This window comes from Cavia porcellus, unplaced genomic scaffold (genome assembly GCF_034190915.1).
Source record: "Cavia porcellus strain 051 isolate PalLab524CR breed Dunkin Hartley unplaced genomic scaffold, mCavPor4.1 scaffold_26, whole genome shotgun sequence".
NCBI classification, from domain to species: Eukaryota; Metazoa; Chordata; class Mammalia; order Rodentia; family Caviidae; genus Cavia; species Cavia porcellus.
The window spans coordinates 27,669,977-27,693,007 of record NW_026947509.1 but is presented as its reverse complement, the minus strand read 5'-3'; the positions used below and the strand labels follow the sequence as shown (position 1 = coordinate 27,693,007).

General features: G+C 51.2%; 1 protein-coding gene and 1 long non-coding RNA gene across 7 annotated transcripts; one reads left to right on the top strand and one right to left on the bottom strand.

Annotated features, from left to right (window-relative positions):
- Positions 1–194: 194 nt before the first annotated feature.
- Positions 195–23,017, bottom strand: Pask (PAS domain containing serine/threonine kinase). 6 transcript variants are annotated; one of them, XM_023566990.2, is made up of 18 exons: positions 22,086–23,017; positions 21,564–21,789; positions 20,586–20,818; positions 19,577–19,747; positions 18,057–18,197; positions 17,369–17,503; positions 15,868–16,125; positions 15,342–15,477; positions 14,170–14,326; positions 11,357–12,711; positions 10,120–10,301; positions 9,528–9,695; positions 8,764–8,889; positions 8,437–8,571; positions 6,864–7,063; positions 3,263–3,396; positions 1,649–1,795; positions 195–1,185 (listed from the first exon to the last, which is right to left on the bottom strand). In XM_023566990.2, the coding sequence occupies exons 2-18, from the start codon at positions 21,754–21,756 to the stop codon at positions 1,028–1,030; spliced, it is 4,029 nt and encodes a 1,342-aa protein (XP_023422758.1). In that variant the 5' UTR covers positions 21,757–21,789; positions 22,086–23,017; the 3' UTR covers positions 195–1,027. The 6 variants fall into 6 exon arrangements, with proteins under 6 accessions (XP_023422758.1, XP_023422760.1, XP_023422759.1 ...); XM_023566992.2 differs by having other exon boundaries at positions 14,170–14,278; XM_023566991.2 differs by having other exon boundaries at positions 22,181–23,017.
- LOC134473257 (uncharacterized) lies at positions 4,265–10,801 on the top strand. Its single transcript, XR_010043423.1, has 2 exons — positions 4,265–4,483; positions 8,236–10,801. It is a non-coding gene; the product is annotated as an uncharacterized LOC134473257 (long non-coding RNA).
- Positions 23,018–23,031: the final 14 nt, after the last annotated feature.

The following is a 23,031-nucleotide window of genomic DNA, read 5'->3' as shown; positions in this document are numbered from 1 at the left end:
GAACATCGCGCCCTGAGACTCCCCAGAAGGGGATGCTTCGAAGTCCTCATCCATGTTTGGCAGGGCCCCGGGGGATGGGCACCATGCAGACTGAGGCTAGATTTCTCTCTTGCTTCGGGATGTAGGATCCACAAATGCAAAAATTAAAAAACCTGGTGCTTCTTACACTGGGCAAGATGAAACAATTTATGCAATTCGAGGCTGGGTAACTTTATTAACAAAGCTGCTTTTTTTTTTTTAACGGATTTTCCAATTTTTATAAAAAAAATTATTTGAAGAGGATAAAACCGAGGAAAATAAAACAGAATAAAATCAATCAAAATAAACCAGTTTAAGTGATACAGGACTTCAAAACCTTACGAAATTAACAACACTTGCCCTTCTGCCTTTTTTTTTTTTAAAGAAAATGAAACAAAAAATACATGGAGATAAAAAAGGGTAGAAATAATACAAAATTACAGAAAAACAAACAGTAAGAAATCGCTGGTTGATAAGTTACATATTGTCATCTTAGAAATAGCTGTTCAGGTTACAAAATTAAAGTATTTAGAATGACATTCAAAAAGTGACACTACAAACAGTTCTGCTCAATGATCAAACAAAAACCATATTAACAAAGCTGCTTTAATTTGGAAACTTTAATGAAATCAATTAATGAAATGGGTTATTTGGCTACCATAAAAACTATGTGTATACACAAAAACAATAAAATACTATTCCTTTCAGAGGCACACAAATCAGAAACCTTTTTATAGTATACTATAAAGTATATACTTTATAGTATATAAAGTAATTATATACTAGAATGCTTTTCAAGATCACAAAAAACATGAGTTCCAAGTCCATTTTATAAACTTCAAAAAAAAAAAAAAAAAAAAACATAGTACCACTGGCTTTTGCTCTAGCACCTTACCAAACTTGCACCTGAGTTTATACAAAGTGAATTGGACCAGTTCTTGACAATTTACTTTCTCCAAGTGGAAGGGTTTTCCAGAGTAAGTGGAGATGAGCTTCCAGAAGCCAGAGTTCAGCTGGCCAGTGGAGAGGGGTCCTCAGGACCCAAGCAGTGCTGGCTGCTGGGAGCCTCTTCAGGGGCAGGGTGTGCCTGGAACTCCGAGCCTGCTTCACTCAGGCTTCTGCTGCCTGTCCTGTGCTGCAGACTGGCAGTGGACAGTAGGCCACTCTCTGAAAGAGAAAAAAGACACTGTGTTGTGTGCAAACAAGAATCGGTGGAAGATTTCAGAAATCCCGCTGGCAACAGATCCTTTTAAGGAGTGCGGGGATTCTGAGCCCAGAACCAGTCAGCTGTCTGCCTGCTTTGTGCGGTGGTTCTGTCTTGAGCCAGAAGCTTTGTCTGAAAAGCTGCTCCCCACCACAAGCCTAGAAACAGCATGTGTGGCCGCACCCCACTGGCAGCTGCATTCCTCTGACTGTCCACCTCATGGCCTGCTGAGGCTTCCACAGGCCCTACCCTCCTTCCAAGCCTACAGCCACACTGAACCAGAGGCACCCACGGCCTCTGGCATAGAATCAAGCCCTGACTCTTGTGTCCAGGACAGCAGGAAGAAGCCTCACCCTGGAAGGTAGCCTGGCTTCCTGCCCATTCCAAGCAAAACCACACAGGAAGGGTGGGAGCGGAACCTCTCACCTGGCTTGCTGATCCTACACACCTCCTCCCAGGTATACTGAGCAAGGTTCACAGGCTGCGTCACCCATGGGTCTGTCACCAGCTTTTCCAAAGTGGTGCGCTGTCTGGGGTCAGGATGCAACAGCCCAGACAAGAGGCTCATGAGTTCTGGGAACATAAAGAATACAGATCAGAGGGCCTCACTGGGATCAAGGGCAGCAAGCCTCAGACCCACAAGGTCTCAGCTGCCCCACTCCTCAGAGCCTCTGACAGAGCAGGGGACAGCTACGAGTCCAGGCTCTGGAGCCTGGCCTGATAGTCCTCAGGGAAGGCCTTCAGATAGCCTGTCTCCTCTGAAACAAAAGCTTGGAGTTAGAAATCCATCATACTAAGTCCCAGATGGTCCAGAAGTCCTGAATACCCAGGGTGGGCATGGCAGCTGGGATGGGGAGCCACTGGCTAGGGTATCCCCAGATCAGCCTGTGGGAAGCCTGAGGACTGGAAGCCTTGGGTTTGGATTTGGGCCTCCAACAATGTGGGGTCAACCCAACCAGGGCTGCCTGAGCCTCCCTGTCCAGGGCCCCATCCTGCAAGTTGAGTGAGAAAACACATGCAATAGCCTCTTTGAGTGTTCTGCCACACGGCTGCAGTACCTCAGCAATCCAGAGCTTCAGCAAACATGTGTTTCCAGGCTGAGTCAGCCCCCAAGCATGTACACTGAAGCCCAGTATATCCCATCCGATATAACAGGATGGGAAGGAGGGTCACTGGGAGAGTTTTAGGACTAGGCGAGCTCCTGAGGGAAGCACCACAATGGGATTAACAACCTTAAAGGCTCCCTCTCTGTTCGCCATGTGAGGGCCTTCAAGCTGGCTCCCTGACCTTGGACTTCCAGCTCCTGGAACTATGAGAGTACATGTCTGTTGTCTCAAGCCCCTGCCTGTGGGTTCCATGGCAGCAGCCTGAGCTACAGACAGAGGCTTCCATCCTAAGCAAAGACTCCAAGGCACAGACTCTGCCTGAAAATGCTTGTTACCTCATGGCTCTCAAGGTGACTGTGATGGAACTACATGGTGTCAGATGGGAAGGGCCCAAGGCTCCTGCCAGCTCTGTGGGCTCCTCAGGCTTAGGAAGCCTTTCTGGCCATGGAGCCCACATAGGCCTCCCCACACGAATCCTCATTCAAGATATAAACCACTCCCAGACCCAAGGAGAGCTGAGTTTCCAGCTGTCACAGTATCCATGGAGGTGGGGGTGGAGTCACAGTGTGACTAACGTCCTAGGCTTCCACATGAGCTAACTATAAAGTCTATTGCTCATAAGAGGACCTGGAAGGCTCTAGGGATACCAATAAAAACTCAATCATCGAGATGTTTTAAAGTCACATTCAAATTTTTCTTATGTTCAGATCAAAGAATTAAGAAAAAGAAAAGTGAGTGAGGTCATTGGTATGGACAGAGAGGGAGGAGAGGGAGCTGAGAATGGTAGCGCCTGCCTATAATCCCAGCACTCAGGAGGGTAAGGCACGAGAATCACCATGTGTTCGAGGCCAGCCTGGGCTACACAGTGAGTTCAAGGCCAGCTTGGACTATATAGTGAAACCCTGTCTCAAAAACCAAAAAGACCAGTGCTCACCTTGGGACACCAGGTACGGGGGGTGGATGGTGGCTTCCATGGTCTCCTCCACCTCACAAAAGGGGTTCTCCTCGAAGATCAGCGTGTACAGTGTGACACCCAGGGACCACATCTCCAGCTCTGGTCCCCTGTAGCTGTCAGGAAAGGAAAGGACATCTCAGGACTCTTGACGCCCAGCACCATCTCACTCCAGCCCCACAATGTTGCTGAGCCTGCCCAGCCAGCCATGCACTTCCAATGGACTACAGATGTGAAGGTCCACTCAGGTCTTCCTGGGAACAGAGACCTCAGTGGCTCAGGAATCCTCATGATTTGGGAAAGCTCAGCTTCCCGCAGGAGATATAAAGACTGAGTAGGGACAGCAAATTGCTCAGCCACCCTGGGGTCTCAGGAGCCACAGGCAGCATCAGAACAAGGTGGTATGTCTGGAGCAGAAACTCGGCCAGTCAGAAGGCAGCACCAGGCAAGGGACAGGTAGGCTGGGGGTAACTACAGGAGGAGCAGGCCTGGGGAGAAGATGGGGCCATGGTGGTTACTTCCTGTCATTGTAACCTTCAGCCAAGCCCCAGCTCTCAGGTGGTATAACTCTCACCCATATCCAGCAGGATAGGGTGGTCTTCACTCTACAGGCTGTGTGGGGGAGCTATTGGACGGGGCCTGGACTCAGGCAACTCACCCAGGGCTGCCAGGGCTGTGGAGGAGGCAGAAACCAGGCAGCTAAACATGGAGAAGCAAACTGGGCAGGTGGGGGTAGGGAGGCCTGGGGGTGGGGGAGCACTGCAGGTTGCAGTTAGCACAGAGGGACCAGGAGGGCAAGAAACTGCGGGAGCTGGAGCCTGAAAGTAAGTCAGATGCCTGTCTTTGTGTTATTTCTGCTTTAGAGAGGAAGATTTCTAGGTGTTAAAGAGAAAGGTCCACTAGACCAAACGTGTTGGGAAACTCTTTCTATAATGGGTTAGATAATAAATGATTAGCCCTGCGGGTTGCATGGTCTATGCCACCTACTCAGCTCTGCCTCGGTGGCACAAAAGCAGCCTCTGACAGGAGGAAAGCAAAGAAACTGCCCAAGTTCCACTTCCGGAAACCACATTTCCCACAACAGCCGACAGGGGGCAGCAGCTCCAGCCTCCACCAACAGCCATGACAACAAAAGTGCGACCTGGACACACAAGGATCCGGGAGCCCTGGGAAGAGGGTGTTCTGCCCCACAGTGCAAAACAGGTAAGCTCCAAAGACGTCACACTCAGTGAAAGAAGCCACGCAAAAGACACCACCATGTGATTCCATTATATGAGGGCCCTGGAACTGTAAGATTCCCACAAACAGAATACAGAACAGAGCAAGGTGTGAAGCCATACGCCTCTAATTCCAGCATTCTGAGAGGCTGAGGCAGGAGGACTACCAATTTAAGCCCAGTTTAGGTAACTCACCAAGATTCTGTCTGAAAATAAAAACTAGAGGCAGCCATGCAGGTCACCAGGAGGTGAAACAAGAAGCCAATTCATCCTCCCCATGAGACAAGAACACCATGCCCCTGGCCCCTAAGCAACCGGCTGATTTGAAGGAACACAGGCTGAGTTATTAGCAAATGAGATACAAAAACAACTTAATGCTCGTATTGTTTGATTGACTTTGCAGGCCTAGAGTCAGTAGTCTGAGCATCTATTCAGAGGACAATATGTAATATAGCAACTATGGGGGATTTCTTTGTCTTGTCTTTGAAATCCAATATTGTTCCACTGTTTTGTTTTCTTCTTATTGTATTGTTTTATTCAATGTTCTGTTTTGCTTGGTTTTATTTTGTTCTGTTTTGATTTTGTTATGTCTGATGTTTAATATTACGGGCAGCAATTTTGAAGATAACAAGAGCATTATGGTAGCTAGTGTTAGTTTTCTATTATCCTGTCTTGAAATCCTGTATAACTTTTGCTGTTTTGTTTTGATTGGCTCTATTCTGTTTTATTTTGTTTGGTTTTTATTTCCTTTAAAATTAAAATTAAAAACTACAAAAAGTGTGGGAATTAGCCCAGTACAAAGCTCCTGAGTTCAATCCCCAGTAAGGAAGGAAAAACGGCAAAGAAAGCCCAGTAGTGTGGTGGTTAATGGGTGTGGAGGAGCTCAGTGTTTAAGGAGTATAGAGGCTCAGTCTGGGAAGATAGAGTTTTGTGCTGGATGGCAATGGCTGCACAACAAGTGAGTGTACTAGATGCTGTTGCACTGTCTGCTTCAGAAGTTTGAGTTGTTATGTTTGCTACCATAACAAAAGATAACATTAAGCAGCAGGCTAGATTTGGACTAGGGCCATAGTTTTTGACCTACCAATTTAGTGAGACCCTGTCTCAACTGAACAAAAATGGATTAGGGATGTAGCTCAGAAATAAGGTCCTAAGTTCAGCCCCTACTACCAAAAAAGGATGGAAGAATTGTTCCTAAGGATGAGATCTGAAACCAGAATCAGAACTCAGAAAGCCTTCTGCCAGCTGGGTGAAGTGGCATAGAACTGTAATCCCAGCTACTCCCAAGGCTGAGGCAAGTAGATCTCAATTTAAGAGCGCAACCTGAGCAACACAGTAAGATCCCTTCTCAGGAAAACAAAACAACAATAAAAGTTCCTGTAAGAAAGTGCCATGCCTGGTCAGATGGGGCTAGGACAGGGCTGGAGGAAGTGGGGGAACTCAAGGACAAGCCTCTGGCTTGGAGCTGAGAGCAAGGCTGCTGCCTGTATTGCTGGAGAAGGGACAGAAGCAGGGCAGGGAAGGCCTCAAGACAGGCTGGATAAGGAGGAGGCCACTGAGCAGCATTAAGCTGCTGGCAATTGGGCCCAGGCAGCAGGACTGGCCATGAAGCACTCGCCACGGGCCAGCAGCCAGTAGACACAGCTCCCCTCCAACACCAAGGACCACTGTAGTGGCCACTGTAGAACAGGGGAGTGCCGTCCACACTCACTGGGTACAAGGAGAACCATGCCAGAGCTGAAGAACCCTGAGGCCCACCTCACCCACACCCCAGTGTTTCTCCCTGTGGGGGCCCCAAGAGCATGGGGACTGGACCAGGAGGCGATTTACTGTGCAGCTGTTAACATCCAAGGTCACACAGAGGCTGAGAAGCCACGCACCACCTGCCAGGAAGTCTGCAGTGCACTGAGCACCAGGGTTTTGGGAACAAGCATTTCCTGGCTCCAAGATGAAGGACCCTCATTTGGCCCTGGTCACATCCCTACCATCCCAGTCACGCAGAGGTCTCTCATGAGAGCTGAGATCCGGCACAAGGACAGCAGTGGCTTCAAGCAGACCCTGTACACTCCTGTCATTACAACCAACAAATCAGTACTGGAAGTCTTTCTCTTACTGGAGAGCCCTCATCTTTGCCTTTTCCTAACTTTCGATTATGGCAAACTCCAAACATAAAAGTTGAGAGAAGCATAGGATGAATCCCAGTGTCTGCTGCCTGGCTTTCCATGACCAATCTTATTTGCCTGTTTCTCCACTTTTCTCCACAACATTACCCTTCTCACTCAACACCTTCACAAACTAAAGCCATCTCGCCTCAGAATCAAACCAGCAAGAGAAGTGAGCACACACAGCAATTATGTGATACATACGGATTCCCCATGAGAACTTCAGGGGCACAGTACTCGATTGTCCCACAGAACGTGTAAAACAATTTGCCCCTTTCCAAGTAAGCAGCTGAGCCGAAGTCGATCAGCTTGATAGTGAAGTCCTCAGCAATCACAATGTTCTCGTCCTTGATGTCCCGGTGAATGATGCCTTTTGAGCGCAGGTACCCCACTGCTGACAACAGCTGGAACCAGAGCCAGGGCAGGCTTTTCAAAGAGCAATTAAGTAAAACATGCATCTAAAATAAACAACATCCCTTCATCCTCCTCTAAAAAAGGGGGGGTTAACTTTTTGTCTATGCATGCCAACAGTACTGTCAAAACACTATCAACTCTTCTGTTTGGCCTGTTCTTCTGTTTGCTACTGTGTATTAAATTTTTTAATTAAAAAATAAAATACATAATGACAGAAAAAACAGACGTTTTCCAATGCATAAGTCTGGATGCTGGAGCTCTGATTTTGGACAGAAGATGGCCCCACAAGAATCTCAAGTGAAGAATGAGACAGGCCATAAAGCAGATGTAAAGAAACACAGTTAGTTCGGGCCTCTAGCAGGTGACTCCTGAGGTCACCATAGAGATTTTCTGCACTATAAAGTCTCAGACGAAACCTTCCACAAACTGAAGGAGGCAAATACATCTTCCAACACAGGAAGAGGGAGATAGGGGACATTCTTCTGGCATAACCACGAAGCCTGAAACTCATGAAGGAGGTGCCTAAGAAACTCATTATCAGAAATCCAGTAACTTCTGGAAGTTTATACCTTTGAGGGAACCTGTCACCAAGAATCAAGTCATTTACAAGAAACAACCAAAGGACAAAATAAAGCCCTTTTCTGGTAATTTTTCCTCCCTTGCCAGGGATCTGGGAGCAGTCTACAGTGAAACCACCCCTCTCCACATGACTCAAAGTGACAGCTATTATGCCTTCCCACCCTCCCTGTTCTAGGGTGCCTTTCTGCCCTCCTAATCACTCTCTTACTCCAATAAAGTATCAGTGGACAAAGATCAACACATAGTTAGACACAAAACAGATCAAGTCAATTACTGAGAAATGAGACCCCAGTCTCATCTTGCTGCTTAATTATGGCACTTACACTGTGCTGTATGCCTGTCTTAGGGGCACTCTCTGGTTTAACCCTAACCCTTATCATGTAATACAATAATGATCCAACTGCACAGATCAGAAGGTTGAGGACAGCACTGATTTCCCAAGGTCTCATAGATATGGAGACAAGAATTCATATCAAAATCACAGAGCTCACAGCTCTGCATTGGTTAATACTTGTAATGGATTCAGCCACTTCACTTATATAAATAAATCTTAATCACTAAAAACATTTCTTGCTCATTGCAGGATGGTATCTGGCTTCTGCTTCCCAACCTCACTTTCTCCACCTCAACCACAGAATTCTCTTCTCAAATTGTGTCTCACCTGTCAGATGCCAACGCTGAAGGCTAAATCCACTCACAGAGACCCAAGCCTGCACTGCTGATGCCTGCAGCCACAGGCTGAACACCCAAGGCCACATTTGACCTGCACACCAGCCCATCTCACCTGCCGGAAGATGTGGCTGGCCAGGGGCTCATCCAGGCTGGGGTGCTGGTCAATGAAAGCAAAGAGGTCCAGGCCGGAGCCATGCTTCTCCATCACCAGCTGGAAGAACCCTTGGTTTTCAAACACATCCACTACCTAGAAAAGACAATGCTGTGGGCAGCATAAGTGCCTGCCTGGCAAGCGCAAGGTTGTGAGTTCAATCCCTGGTTCCAAAAAAAAGAGAGAGAGAAAAAAAAGAACACCTTGTCCAGCTTGGCTGAAATATCTTCAGTCAGCAAATTATACAAATTTTACAGGGACAGAGTTGCATAGGAAACCACCACCTACCTTGATGATGTTGGGATGCTCCACGTGGGACAGAATTGCAATTTCTAAAGTGACTTTTCCAAGTTTGGTGTCCTCAATCCAACAATCCTCCAAAACTTTCTCCTTCTTAATAAACTTCACTACCACCTTCAAAGGAAAGAAGAGTAGGAGAACCAGTTCTGACATGACATCAGTCCCCCAAGTCATAGAATGCCAAGGCCACGCATCCCACAGTAAGTGCTGAGGCTCACTGGGGAGGAGGCCACACAGACACTCAACACACCCAGAAGGGCACCTGGCACCCAGCAAGCATGGGCCACACACAGTTATAAATACTACACACAGGCCATCCAGCGGCTGCGAAGGACATCTATGGTTAGTGTGCTGTTTTGTTTGTTCACTGGGAACTTTTTTCCAGTTGAGCAGAGATCTAAGTTCAGCTTTAAAAGTGAACTTGTGGTGCCCACAGGCATCACAGCAGGCCACGGGGGCAGCAGGAGAATGGTACACACCCTGCGCTCAGAGAGCAGGGATAGAAGAGACAGACAGAGCCTTGACATGGACCCTGCCAGGGCTCAAGTGTCTGTGGCAGCAAGGTCCAAATCTGAGATGTGACAAGATTGCTGCCTGTGGGTGTCAGTGGGTGTCCAGCCAGAAGTGCCCTCCTTGGAAACAGAAACTGCCCACATGCCAGGTTGAGACCTAAGTGCTCCCTTCCTAGTGACAATCTAGGATTCTGAGAGCCTGGAACTCAAAGTTGGGCCTCCTTCCGAGCCTTAGAGCACCTCCTTGTTCTGCTCCTTGTCCATGGCGATCCACACAAAGCCGAAGGCCCCGCTGCCGAGTGGACGCAGGGTGATATACTTGCGTGAGTACTCGCCCTCACAGGCCGCCAGTCCCTCTAGCTCCATAGGTGTGGGAGCCTCCTCAGCCCAGGGCTTGGTTCTGAGCACCTGTGAATAAGAAGGAAAGTCTGTGGTCACATGCAATGGAGGCCAGGGGGCATCATCACCCTGAACCCTGCAGGGCAGCACCCTCACCCACCCTGATTTCCTCTGGTGCCACAGGGAGTGCCCTGGGACATGTCCCAGGGTCTCACTATGCACACAGTGTTCATGCAGATTTAAAATCCTACATCTGCTTTATCCTCACACAGGACACTAGAAAGTGGCATAACAAAACCACAGACAGTGGGCTGGGGATTAGCTCAGTGGCGTAAGCACCTGTCTGGCAAGCATAAGGTCTTGAGTTCAATCCCTGGTACCAAAAAAACAAAAACAAAAACAAAAACCACAGACAGATCCTCCTCCCATTCTGGTAGACACCAATGCCAGCAGGAAAAGCTGGTGTACACAGCCTGAGCAACTTGATACCCACCTCCCCGAGACCACGTCCTGAGGGATCGGGCATGGAGTGGGTGGAGCTGGGCAGGCTGGCGAGCAGCAGGCGGGTCCTGGTGGCAGAGCTGCGGTGGCTATGCAGTAGATCCTTTACCAGCCAGCAGCAGAACAGGCTCACAGGGCCCTGGAGTTCCACCAGCTTCACCTCAAAGCATATGCCTGGGGATGAAAGGTGAGACAGCACCGTGCCAACCCTGACCCCACTGGGTGACAGTGTTGAATCCAAAGTCTGCCACTCAGAACAGCCTGAGGACCACCCAGCAGCCCAGGACAAGGGGAGAAAAGCCCTGAGCACATCAGGGAGACAATCACCAGAGCTTTGATGCAACCAGGAGTCAAGAGCCAAGGATGACTGCAGGAAGCTGCTGGCCACCCCAGCTGAGAAAAGCCAGGATGGAGCATCCCTCCTTCTTCAGGGGCAGGAACTGAGCAGAACCTGAACAGCTATGTACTGCAGTTCTGCACAGCCATACTGAAAACCCCCACCTCCCCACCCCTGCACCACTATGAGGTACTAGTTCTTCTGTGTATGTGTGTGTGCTCCTTCCTGGAGCTACCCTGGTATATGGGATCTGCTTTTTGGCAGAGGGTTCAGAGCTAATTTCATTTTTGTTTATGTTTTCTAATAGTTACACAAATAATATTACCTATGCAGGGTTTTTTTTTTTCGTCTTTTTCATTTTTATCAGTACCGGGGATCGAACTCACAACCGCCTGCTTGCAAGGCAGGTGCTTATGCCGCTGAGCTAAATCCCCAGCCTCGCAGGTTTTTTTTTAATTCAGGAAAAGAACTATAACATTCAACGATTCAAAATTAGTGATGTAAGAACGGCTGGCCAAAAAAAATATGGCCCTGTTAAGAAATGAGGAAAGCAAGACAAACCAAACCAACTTGGTCCTCCCGCCCTGTATAGAGTGAGGTTTTGGAGAGACCCAAGCAGCTTCACTCCCAAAGCATCTGATGAGCAAGGAACAACAATCCTGGCTTCTCAGTGTGACCTGGGAGACAGACCCAAGAGTCGTGCTGCCCAGCATTTCTGAGCCTGGCGAGGTCTCCCTGGCTGTCAAAAAGAGTGGTCTAGGAGGCAGAGACAACACATGATCCTTTAACAAAGCCATTCAGAGCTCCTGCAGACCCCAGGGCTAAGGCATCCCTGACCCTGCTGTGCTGGGCTCTTGGGGTCATATGCCCTCCCCCAGGGCCAGGGACATACTCAGCCACAAGCCATCTCGGTGGTAGCAGTACCCTGAGTAGGTGCCCTCCTGGATCTCCCGACACAGGCTGGCAGCCCCAGGTTTCACAGGAGTAGAGGTGACCCAGGCACTCAGCTTTGGGTCCTCTGCAGAGGCCCGTGCATCCTCCTGGCTGGCATCCATAGCAGGAAGTTCTGAGCTTTGTGAGTTACTCATTTTGTAACGTTCAGAGGCCAAGTCCATCACAGGCAGTTCTGTTGAATCATGTTCCAGGTTGCTCTCCTGGGACCCTTGGCCCTCCCCAAGATTGAAATAGGTGCCTGTCAGTAGTAACCGCTCTCGGTCACCAAAAGCACCTGGCCTCTGCTTGTGCAGTGTGTGCACATTGAAATCAGAGCTCACCGCCGAAGGAGAAGGTGAGCCCCCAGGTTCAGATGTGGTATAGGAACAATTGGAGGAAGTTCCATCGGTGTCGTCACTGAGAAGGAGCTCCCTAAGGTTCCAGGAGTAAGAGTTCATGGCAGCCTCCCGGGCTTCCACCAACTCCAGGGCATCAGGGAGGTCGGTGGCCAAGGCATAGCAGGCAGAGGAGCTGCCCAGGTGGCTGCCACAAAGGTCTCTTCCCTCCAGGCTGCTAGACAGGGAGGCAGTATAGGGATGGTGCTCTGTGGGAACAGACTCCAGGCGGGAGACACCCTCAAAGCTCAACCTGGACAGCTGCTCCTTAACCAAGCACACCTGCAGCTCTTCATGGCTGGCTCTCCTTCCTGGCCATGGCTCATCCAGGGTGGGTGTCCCAAAAGAGACACAGGCCACCCCTGAGTGGCCTGGCGGCCAGGGGAGCCACTCGCTCCTATAAGCGGGGCAGTAGGTCAGGAGGTCCCCTCCTGCTGGCTGCCCTGCAGCATGGGGCTCAGGCCTGCTGGCAGCTGTCAGTGCCCACTGAGCCTCCTGATGGAGGCTCCCCATTCCAACATTGCTGCACTTGTCCTCAGGTGGGACTGGAGGGTTGGGTTCTTCACAGGAAACAAATGGTTTTGTGTCCGCCGGTTCTGACCCGCTTTCTCCCAAAAGATCCTGTGGGGAGCTCTGTGCTACTACAGGCCCCACACTCCCCAAAGCAGTGTCCTGCTGGTCCCTGGGCAGTGTCCTCACACTGAGGGCTGGAGGGCTTCCGTCTTGGCTGTCCTGAGGGTCCTTGCGCAACAGCCATTCTTCGTGGGTAGGTGGGCTTTCCTCTGAGACATCCTGCTGGTTCTCAGATGGGGACTGTTTCTCATGGGCCAGCACATGCTCCTCTGGAGTACTCTGCTGGTTTGTAGGTAGTGATCGTTTGTCCTGGGCCAGTGGGTACCCGTCCAGGACACTATCCTCCCTGGGAACAGGGATTCAGATGACAGTGTCACTAGCGGCCACAGAAGAGCCAACAATAAAAACCGAATTGACTCCCCTCTAGAGACAAATACACACCCCATCACGCCACTAAGGTAAAAAGCAACAGACTAAATTTTATAGCCCAATTAAAAAACAAAACACCTCTCCAACATTTTCCATAAAATCCAAGCCACCTACTGGCTACACCTCCAAGTGCACCACCCAGCAGCCACCCTGGTCTGGAAAAGACCCGGCCCTGGGAATACACAGGATCTGGCACGAATGAGCCCTGGACGGCTCTCTCCCAACTCCTTCCTTGACTGCTAATGCACTCACAGCAAGGAGAGCTGGGGTGTGAGCTGCTATACTGTCCAAAGCACACCCCACAGGCAGACAAGAGCAAGTTGGGGAGTCAAGGTAAATAAAGGAAGCACTTGCCACAGACCAGAGCAACAGTGCCATCTAGGAGGGCCTGGTCCTTGGGAAGACCATCAGACGGGAGGCAAGTACGCAGACCCCAGCCTTGCCACAGGAAAAAAAGCCCCATGCGTCCATATATGCGTATGCATCACACATATACACATGCAATCGCACATCAAGATAGGTCTAGGAGGTGCTAATGGCACAGCTGTGCCCTCTGGAAAGTGTGGCTATGGAGCAGGAGGTCAAGAGAGGGTGAAGGGATTCTCATTTTATCACTGTTAAAGCAGAGTTGGGGTGCTTCAGAACTCTAAATGTGCTGAAAAACACATTTGTGTGTTTTAAAAGCAGTTTCTCAAATGAGCTGAAAATCACAACAATGTGAGTAAATCTCACAGCTGTAACAGAGAACAGAAGAGGCAGATAGAAGGGACAGCACACAGGAAACTTGCAGGCAGGACTGTGACTACAGCTCTGTGCCCAGGGGCCAGGGCCAGAGCATGAGGGAGCCTGTGGGGCTGGCACAGGAACACGTGCACAGTATGGACATGAAAACAGTGCTCTAAAAAGAAGAAAAAAGAAAAAAAAAGAAGAAGAAACCTAGAACGAAACACACCACAATAGTAGGCACAGCAGAACAAAAGAGTTTCTGATTCCCATTTTTTCCAAATCACCTTACTTAAGCATCTCATGCTCCTAACTAGGACACTGTACTTCACTTACAATGCAGAAAGAGAACAGCATGGAATGGTTCTCAAAATTCTAGACAGCCACTGCCAGTTCTCCGACATCTGCCTCAGCGTTGCTGCACTCAGTATCCCACTTCCTGGCCCACAAGCCACAACAGTGACATGGGCCCCCTTCACAGAGGCCATGAAGACCAAGCTGGAAACCCAGGGTCCTGTCCTTGAGAGTGGACACAGCAGTATCCAGGATATACCAGCTGCTACTGTCCTCACTAACCCAAGCTCAACGTGTCCTTCCCCACCAGTCATCGCCCCAACCTTCCGCACCACGACCACCCTCTCCCAAGACTCACCCTGGAGAGGACCCTGGGGAGCAGGTGGCTGGGAGCTGGCATCCAGTTTCTAGCTGCGTCTGCATCCCACCAGCAATTCCTTGGCTTCCCACTGGCTTCTGCATTATGTCTGGTGGCAGCACACAATGACCAGCAAGCACTGAATCAAACTTTGGATCTAACAGCAGTGCCAGAAAAGAGCATTTTACACTCACAGGCACTTGGGCCTAAAGGACCCTTCCTGGGGCCGGTGCTGAACCTCACTTCTATAGACACCTGCACTCCAGCATGCAGAACAGTATTTGGGAGAGCACATCCATGACACCACTCTTCACATTTGTTTTGTTTTGAAGTCTGGGTCTCACTATGCAGTCCAGGCTGGCCTCCAACTCACTTTGATCCTCCTGTCTCAGCCTCCTGAGTGCTAGGATTATAGGCATGCACTACCATGCCTAGCATCTGTTGCCTGTCTCCCTGTCTCAGTGCCTTTGCTTCCCTACCCCTAAGGACAGCAAGCACCTTGCCCCATGCCCCTGCTATGCCCCCTGGCTCCATAGGCCCCACCAAAACCACCTCCCATGGGCCAGGACTTGGGGGTGGAGCTTGACCCAGCATGACAGGCCCCCTCCAAGCACAGCTGGCAGCCCCCTCTCTCTGCACCCAGCAACAACAAGGTGGACCCTGTGGGGCTGCCAGGAGAAGAGATGCTGATTCTGTGGGGTCCCTCCTGGTCCCTCAGAACAGGAGGCTGGGCGCTCACACTGCTTCCACAAGCCACCTGCTCATGACTGTTCGTGGAATTGAGACCCAGGAAGCCTCATCCAAATGACTGACAGTGCTCAATCAGCACCATCAGAGATAAGCAACAAGATCAGCACCTATGCTGGGAATGTTCCATGTAGGAACAAATCTGTGCTCTATCAATTTAGTCTTATGCACCATAAAAGTATGTAAACCCCTTTCAAAATGACAGGACTGTCAGCTACTAGTGTCTCAAACATGGGCACAGCTGACACCCACTTTCTAGTCCCTTCCTCTGTGCTGATACTTCTGTAAGAATAGCCCTCCACTGCCATGGCCCCTGAGGAATATCAAGTCAGGTCAGCCACCTGTCCTGGGGCTCTGGGGCCTGCCCTCTGGTGTATCATAGAACTGGGACTGGGCATGCTGGGGAGCAGGAGGCTGCGTCTCACCCTGGGAGGTGTCCAAGGTCATCTCCCCATGTCCATTCTCACTGCTGAAGTCTAGACAGCTACTAGGATATTGTGAAGAGCTGTCATAGGTGATGTCCATGTAATGGTAGAAGCCAGGAATCAGGAAAGTAATTTTCTAGGAAGCAGAGTTGGGGTGCTTCAGAACTCTAAAGGAGTGCCCACTCCAACCCACAACTTGTCCACCTGGGGAAGGGTATGAGCTGTGCCAGCAACCTCCTGGCACTACACCCCTGAAGGTGTCAGGTTCCCCGTGACCAACCTGAAGCCCTGGGCCATTAGCCAGACCAGGAACCCTGGGAACAGGGCTCCTCACTGTCCCCTAGGAGACTAGGGATAGCCCAGGTGACTGCTGATATGAAGCCTAGGGAAATGACCTGGGTAGCTGTAGGCAGGGATCCCCCTCCCAACATGGGGCATGAGTGACACAGTCGTTAGGGACGGGGTCTGCAATGTCCACAGACTAGCTGCTAGGAGTGGACAGCGGGGTGGCAGCCACAAGCCCCACCTTGCCTAAGAGCTCGGTTTTTCCATAGCCGAACAACATCAGGGCAAAGTTGTGATTGATGCCGTAGATGGTGCCGTCAGGCAGAAGCGTGATGAGGCCGCTGATGGTGCAGAAAACCCACACGGATGCCCAGTAGCCCTGCTCGGGCACTGCCTCACCCTCCGCCGCCTCCCCATCCTGCTTGGGCTTCAGCTTCAGGCTCAGAGGGAAGGTGGTGCCATCTTTGGCTCTCCCAACAGACCTCTGAATCTTCAGATTCTGAAAGAGACCCCATACTTGTCACATGGACAGAACTGAGCTGTACCACCTTGGACTGCAGTTCTATCACCAGAGTCACAGACAGGGTCAGAGAGGACCCACGTGTAGGGGAATGAGGGAGGCTCTGGTCAGTTGCTACAGGCTCTGTGCCAAGCACAGAGCCTGCTGTGTGCTGGCCTCCAGGGGCTGTGTCTGTTACTCATCTATGCAGGGAGAGAGGTAGCATGCTGTGGGCCATCTTCAGTCACAAGGACGGTGGATCCCTGCCAGCTGGACAGCCCAAGTGGCAGCTGCCTCAGGACTAAGTAGAGGGTGCAGAATGCCAGCACTGGGGGCAGCAGCTGAGTTTCCCTGGAAAACATGACAATGGACCACAGGGGCTCAGTCTCAGGGGCTAAGTCTACAGGACCGTAGTCTGGTCACCCTGGAAGGACCACTCACTGTAGCAGGGCAGAATCAGTCTAGTCAGTGGTGTGATATCCTCCAGGTGTGGATGTGACATCAGTAAAGCCACAGCATTCAAGTCCCCTGCATGAAGGCCCACATTAGCTAAGAAAAGGGATATGGCCATGGGCCCCACCCCAGGCCTCTGCTCCATACCTGCTGTAGGACCCAGCCATGCTGCCTCTAAGGCTGTGGTGGCCCAGGGAGCCAGAAAGCACTGTGCTGGGTGTGCTTGTAAGGTACTCCAAGAGGAGGCTAGCATAGCTTAGCACCCTGAGGAGGGGACAGCCACAGCACAGGTGGCATATCCAGAACACCACAGGGGACAAAAGAACTGGTCATGTCCTGGAGATGGGATCTGTTCTCCCACCCTCGCCTCAGAACATTGGGAGCTGCCTTCACCTCAAGTGGAGCCATACGTAGGGAGCTAAGCAGGACCATGGACCTTGAGTAGAGGATCCCTCTCGGCTGTCCTGAGGGTCGAGTAACAGCCAGCCACCATCCCAGGGGTCCCAGCTTGGAGATGGGGCCTCTAGGGGACTTTACTGCAGCAGCATCATACAAGTAAACTCCCCCAATCTGCTCGTTTATCCATACACATCTATCCTACTGGTTCTGTCTGGGGAGGTCTAACCAACACCAGGGGAGACCCTGAATTAGCCAGCCCTCCCTGCTCCATTTGACAGAGGGGACAAGAGGAGTTGGCTGAAATCACCAGGCTCAAGCCTCCAGGTCAAGCCTCCAGGACAGTCTTGTGATCTGGTTATGGCGCAGGCAGCATGGGCTGTCATGGTCCTACCTCTGGGACAGGCTGGCCAGGAGAAGGGAGTCGCAGGGACGGGATCAGGTCTGTGATGTGCTGCCCAACCACATCCTCCCCAGACGAGAACCCATGAAGGTGAGCAAAGAGATCATCGCAGGATGTGATAGTTCCCTGGAGAAAAGGCCACACTGTAAGTGTTACAATAAAAGTGTCACACTCCTCAGTTCTGTTGCTAAATTTCAGTGTCTACAAGCTAAAAGCAAGGCCGTTTTCATGGCTTCCCAAATCAGAAGTGCAAGAGGCACACACACGTGCTCTGGAACAGTGTGGTCTCCCTCTTGTACTAGACGCGCAAACCGTTGGGCTTTGTCAAGGGCTGCTCAGATGCCCCGGCCACATCCAGGCTCTTCTGGACACCCAGATTATTCTGGATACAGCTGAGCACTATGTGCGATGCCTGCCACTGCTCTGAGGATTTCCCCTATATGATTTTAGCAAAATATAAAAACACCCTATGAGCAGTCAGATTTGGATTGCATTTTATAGATAAAGCAGCCGTGGCTTGAGTAATGAGCACACTTGGTTACTAAAGGACAGATGCCTGTGCTGCCTCCCCACAGGTGGGAGGCTGGGAGAGTGCTGGCTGAGGCACCAGTGCTGGGCTTCCTGGGGCTCCCCGAGGCAGAGCTGCATGCACCTGAGACTTGAACACATACATACTCACCTCACCCTGGAAGGCAACCCACGCAGAGATCCTCTCCACAGGCTCCAGGACCACCACACAGCACAGGCCGCGCTCCTGCCGCACCCTCTTCATCCACACAGAGACAGGAATCTTGTCCCCACTGCGGCTGACGATGTCCGCCTATGGACACAGGTGGCTGCTCCAGGTGTTGAGGACCCGTGTGCCCAATGCAGCCTGGTGACCCTCCCTGCAGCCGGCAGCCTCCCTTCAGACACTGCCCAAACATAAACTAAGCTTCTGATACCCAAGTTGCAGCCTCGGAGTGAATGCTTCATCAAGAGAGATGTTTTTCCAACCTCAGTGTGACAGTTCATTTTGGCTGTCACTTTGACTGGACTGAGATGCCCAAAAAGCTGGCAGGGCCCAGGTATGGGTGTCTGTGAGGGCATTTCCAGAGACACTCATCCTCCAGCAGTGGCCAGTGGTGGCATGGGGAAGCCCTGTCCTGCCTGGCCAGTGCCCTTTGTGGCAGAGGACCCGGGTGAGATGAAATACAGAAGGGAAGGGGGCTTACACGCACATATGGGGACTTTTCTTGAGCAGAGCCACTTTCTGCTGCAGCCATCACTACAGACATCACGCACTATACTCTGAGCACAGACTGGCACTAGCATGCATTTTGGGGCCCCTCAGCCTGCTGCCTGGGACTGAGGGTGCATTGCCAGGCCTCTTGCTCAAGGGCTTCCAGCTTCTTAGGCTCAGTAGCCACTGTTTCCCTCCTCCAGCTTGCAGATGACCTTTGTGGGACTATTTAGCTTCAGATTATATAAGCCAATGCAATATGCCATCTATTATAATTTCATATATATGTCATTGGTTCTATTCCTCAGGTGAGCCCTAGCCAACACACTGAGCTTTACAGCATGACAGAAGGGAAAGAAAGAAGTATCTGTTATTGTTAAACAGTTCAGAATCCAGGTTTAGCATTGTAGTTTCTTCTTCACAGTCATCACTCTTGGGCCAGTTACCTCCAGGTACAGCTGGCCCTGTCCAACTTCTTCCACCCTGAGGCTCAGGACTCACATCTAGTAACCAAGTGTGCTCATTACTCCGAGTCCACATCCAGGCTGGAGCCAGTGGCATAGGTGAGACAATCAACACTCTCCAGGGAAAGAGGCTGAGTCACTCCACCCATCCATCAAACAAATGGGATATTAGGAACTTTAGATGTTAGGAAGAGTAAGGGCAACACAATTATATGGCTTTTCTGGGAATCTGAGTGGTGCCTACAAATTTGCAAAACGGGGGCAAGCCTGGGTCCTCAAATGCAGCTCGGGGCTCTCCAGGGCACCTGCCCAGGTCAGTCCCACAGCAGTGTGCACCTGCTGTCACTGGCCTCCTCGAACCTCACAGAGGAAGCTGTAAAGCTTAGGTTGTTGGAGCCGCCACGCCTCAAACACAGTACAGCTCTGTGCAAAGCCTAGGAGGAGGAAGAGCCTCCTGCACCCTGTGCCACCTCAGCCATGGATCCTGGCCAGTGCCCTTCCATGCCTGCTCACCACTGTGCCGAACACCACTGCAGCGTGGCCATCAGCCTCCACATGCTCCTCACTGAGGGCTTCTGCCACCTCGGAGTCCGGCTGAACAAAGAACTGCACCAGCTTCTGGCCAATCAGGTCGTGGCTGCTGTACCCCAGGAGCCCACAGGCTTTGTCATTGGCCACCAGGATCTGAAAGAGCCCATAAGAGGAAGACACGGCATCACAGGAAGCTCCTCTAACTCTTGAAACAGCCAAGGAGGGCAGTCCAGGCCCCTCCCACCCGTGCCTCAAGCTCTCTGGCCAGAGTCCTAGGAAATGATGCATACACTGTACCTGGGTATCTTGACCTCACAGACACCAAACTTAGTCAGTGGTGAGTGCCCCTAGGAAGCCTTCCCAGCCATATGGGCATGTGACAATCAAGACTATGAGGGAACACAGGAGATCATGCTAAATTCCATTCCGGTCTGCTACTGTCAGCTATGTATCCATTAATGTGCATAAAGCAATTGCACCTAACAGAACTCTGAGCACCTCTCCCGACAGTTAGGCTGGTGACATCTCACACGTCACCCTCCCCTGCAGCCCCATCCCAGGAGTCAATTCGGTCTATTCAACTTATTCAGTTCTCTAAATTCTTATCCTTTTACTACTATGTAGGTAAAGCTAAATGTTCTTCTGATGCACTTATAAAACACACAAATTCCAGCCAGGCACAGTGATACATACCTGCAATCCCAGGTACACAGGAGGCTGAGGTAGGAAGACCAAACATTCAGAGCCAGCCTGGGAAACTTGAAAAGACCCTGACTCAATCCGAACAATAAAAAAGGCTGGACTGTAGCTCAGTGATAGAGCACTTGTGTAGCATGCATGAACTGCTAAGTTCAATCCCTACACCCAAACAAAACACACACACACACACACACACACACACACACACACACACACCTCTGTTTGAGGTTCTAGGTTTAAGGGACAAACCCCAAGTACACATCACAGCTGAGCCTCATGCCAAAGCCAATACCTCTGTGGTCTTGGCATCCACAGTGAAGATGGCCTTGTTGGGGTTGTACACAGGACCCGGAAGAAGAGGCATAGAGCATCCCGAAGACAAGCCACGCAGCAGGGAGCAGCAGGAGGCACTGCCCAGGGGTGCAGCTGGGTCCACATGCTCAGGCGCTGTGGGGCAGCGCACTCTGCCAGTGCAGATGTTCTGGGCAACCAGGGAAGAGAGGCAGTAGGAGCTCCATCTGTCTTCTGGGGAAGGAAGGACACAGCTGAGCCCTGGCACCACAGCCAGAAGTATGCTTCTGACAATGGGCGAGCTCACAGCCTGCGTGGTCATGGCTTTGGTTCATCTGCAGAGTGATTTGCATACCTAGACAGTGTCAGATACTTCCCAGCACTCCACATGAGGAGCTTCTGGCAGGCTCCCCTGAGATTAGATAGCATAAAAGAGACGAGATCCCGAGACTTCCCACAATGGTTCACTCTGTGTTTCCCAGGCATACTGTGTACTTTTATTTTTGCATTTATTTTTTTCTCTTGTTCTGCTCAAGTTTGCTCCACAGAACTGGTTTCTCCCGTACTCCTTCAACCAGTACTTTTCAAGTATACTTTTGGCACTGTTTTGGCTTGTCTCATCCAATTCTTTGTCCATGGTAAGAAAGACCTGGAATACTTTTGATTGGTGGGCCACTTCTAAAGAAAGCACTCAGTAACAAGCCCACTCCTATGGCACAGATCAGGAAACACTCTCGGAGCTTACAGGAAAACAGCCTGGCTCTAAACTGCACCTGGAGGTAACTTCCAACCTCAGCCAGAGGACACTGTGTGCCCAAGGTCTCAGTAGAAAGGAGAGGCAGCAGGAAAAGGTTGTTGTGTCCTTCCCAGCACAGCCAACCACCTCACAAAGCAATGATTCCTGCAAGAACTCAGAATTACTTAAGGGTGCTGGAGACAAAATAGTGACCCCACACGCTCGGCTTGCAAGGTGTCATACCTGAGAGTGCTATCCTGCTCTGGCAGAGCTTGGAGAGCCCATCCTTCCTGCTCAGGTGTCTTCGAGTCGAGAGCGGCTTGCTGGGCTCAGAAGCAGCCTGTGTGGATGGTCCCTCGGCAGGAGAAGGCACAGAGACACTGCCAGACTGGCACCTGCCATTCTCATTTACATCTGGGGGACTTGGGTCTTCCATGAGGAGCAGGTGGGCTGGATGGTGAGTCCTCACCTGGAAAAATAAGACCTGTAAATATCTGCAACACAAGAGCACAGGGCAGTTTAGCCAGCGAACTGAACACTGAGTTAAGCTCAGCTCTAAAAGACACCCACACCAACTTGACCAATGAGAGCTGCTCTAAAGAAACTCCTTCTGAGGAATACAGGGAGGTAAACTAAGTGAGAAGGAAAAAGAGGTCAAAACTAAATGAGGGTTGGGAGGAGCCCAGAAGGGAAAGCAGGTCCACAGGAATAGAAAGAACTCCAGGTCCACAGTGCTATATACAGCCTACAGGCGTCGCCACTCACTCTTCTCGGACCTACTGCAGCGGCGCACAGGTCGTGGGCTCTCTCCCCTCTTACTTTTTAATGCGATGACAATGAAGAGATCGACAACTACGCACAGTTAAATCTAGGAGAGAAGACTGAGCGCTGGGCAAATGGCAGGCAGCCTCCACTGAACCGCAGGCCACAACCTGGGGCCGGCAATGAGGTAGAGGGACCTCCTCGGGCCAGGAGGCTGGCTGCAGGACCCTCTGCCGGGTATGCAGGGTCGCCAGCCGTCCCTGGCTGCAGACCACAGCTACCGCTCTGGAGTGCCGGTGCCCAACCTGGATCTGTTGAGGGTCACAGTGCCAGGATCACTTCGCACGGTGGAGGGGACTCGCGCTTCTAGCCCATGGACCAATCACAGAGCAAGTCGTGACGATTGACAGGTAATGTGGACCAACCACGAGTGTCTATGGGTGGGACTCGGAGAGCCCAAACCCCGGAGCCCGCGCGAACGGTTACTAGGGACGCACTGGGCGCCCCCTACGGCGCCCCAGAAGAGTCAGAAAACATGGGCGTCTCCGCCCCCTTGCCCTGTGAGGGTTGTTTCCTCTTGCCAAGGGATAGACAGTGACAGGCGCTTAGCTCAACGGGCGAGAAGCAGTGCCCGTCGTGGCCTGAGAGCGACCAGCGAGCGCCCTGGAGCAAGCCTGCTCTGAAAGCCGCCCTTCTCACGGGTAAATCCGCGCGGGGGGGGGGGGGTGAACGCTCTGGCCGCCAGGCGGCCCATCGTGCACACACAGCAGCGAGATTTCCGAGGTCGGAGATGTGGGTACAACTGACTGTATCTGTAACGCGTGGAGAGATCGCCAGGCTGCAACCTCTCCACGACTCCGCGGCCAGGAAGGGACAGACGCGAACCCGCGAGCCCAGAGCTTCTCCCATACTGCCAGACGCTGCCAGTCCTTGAAACACCTGCGGGGGC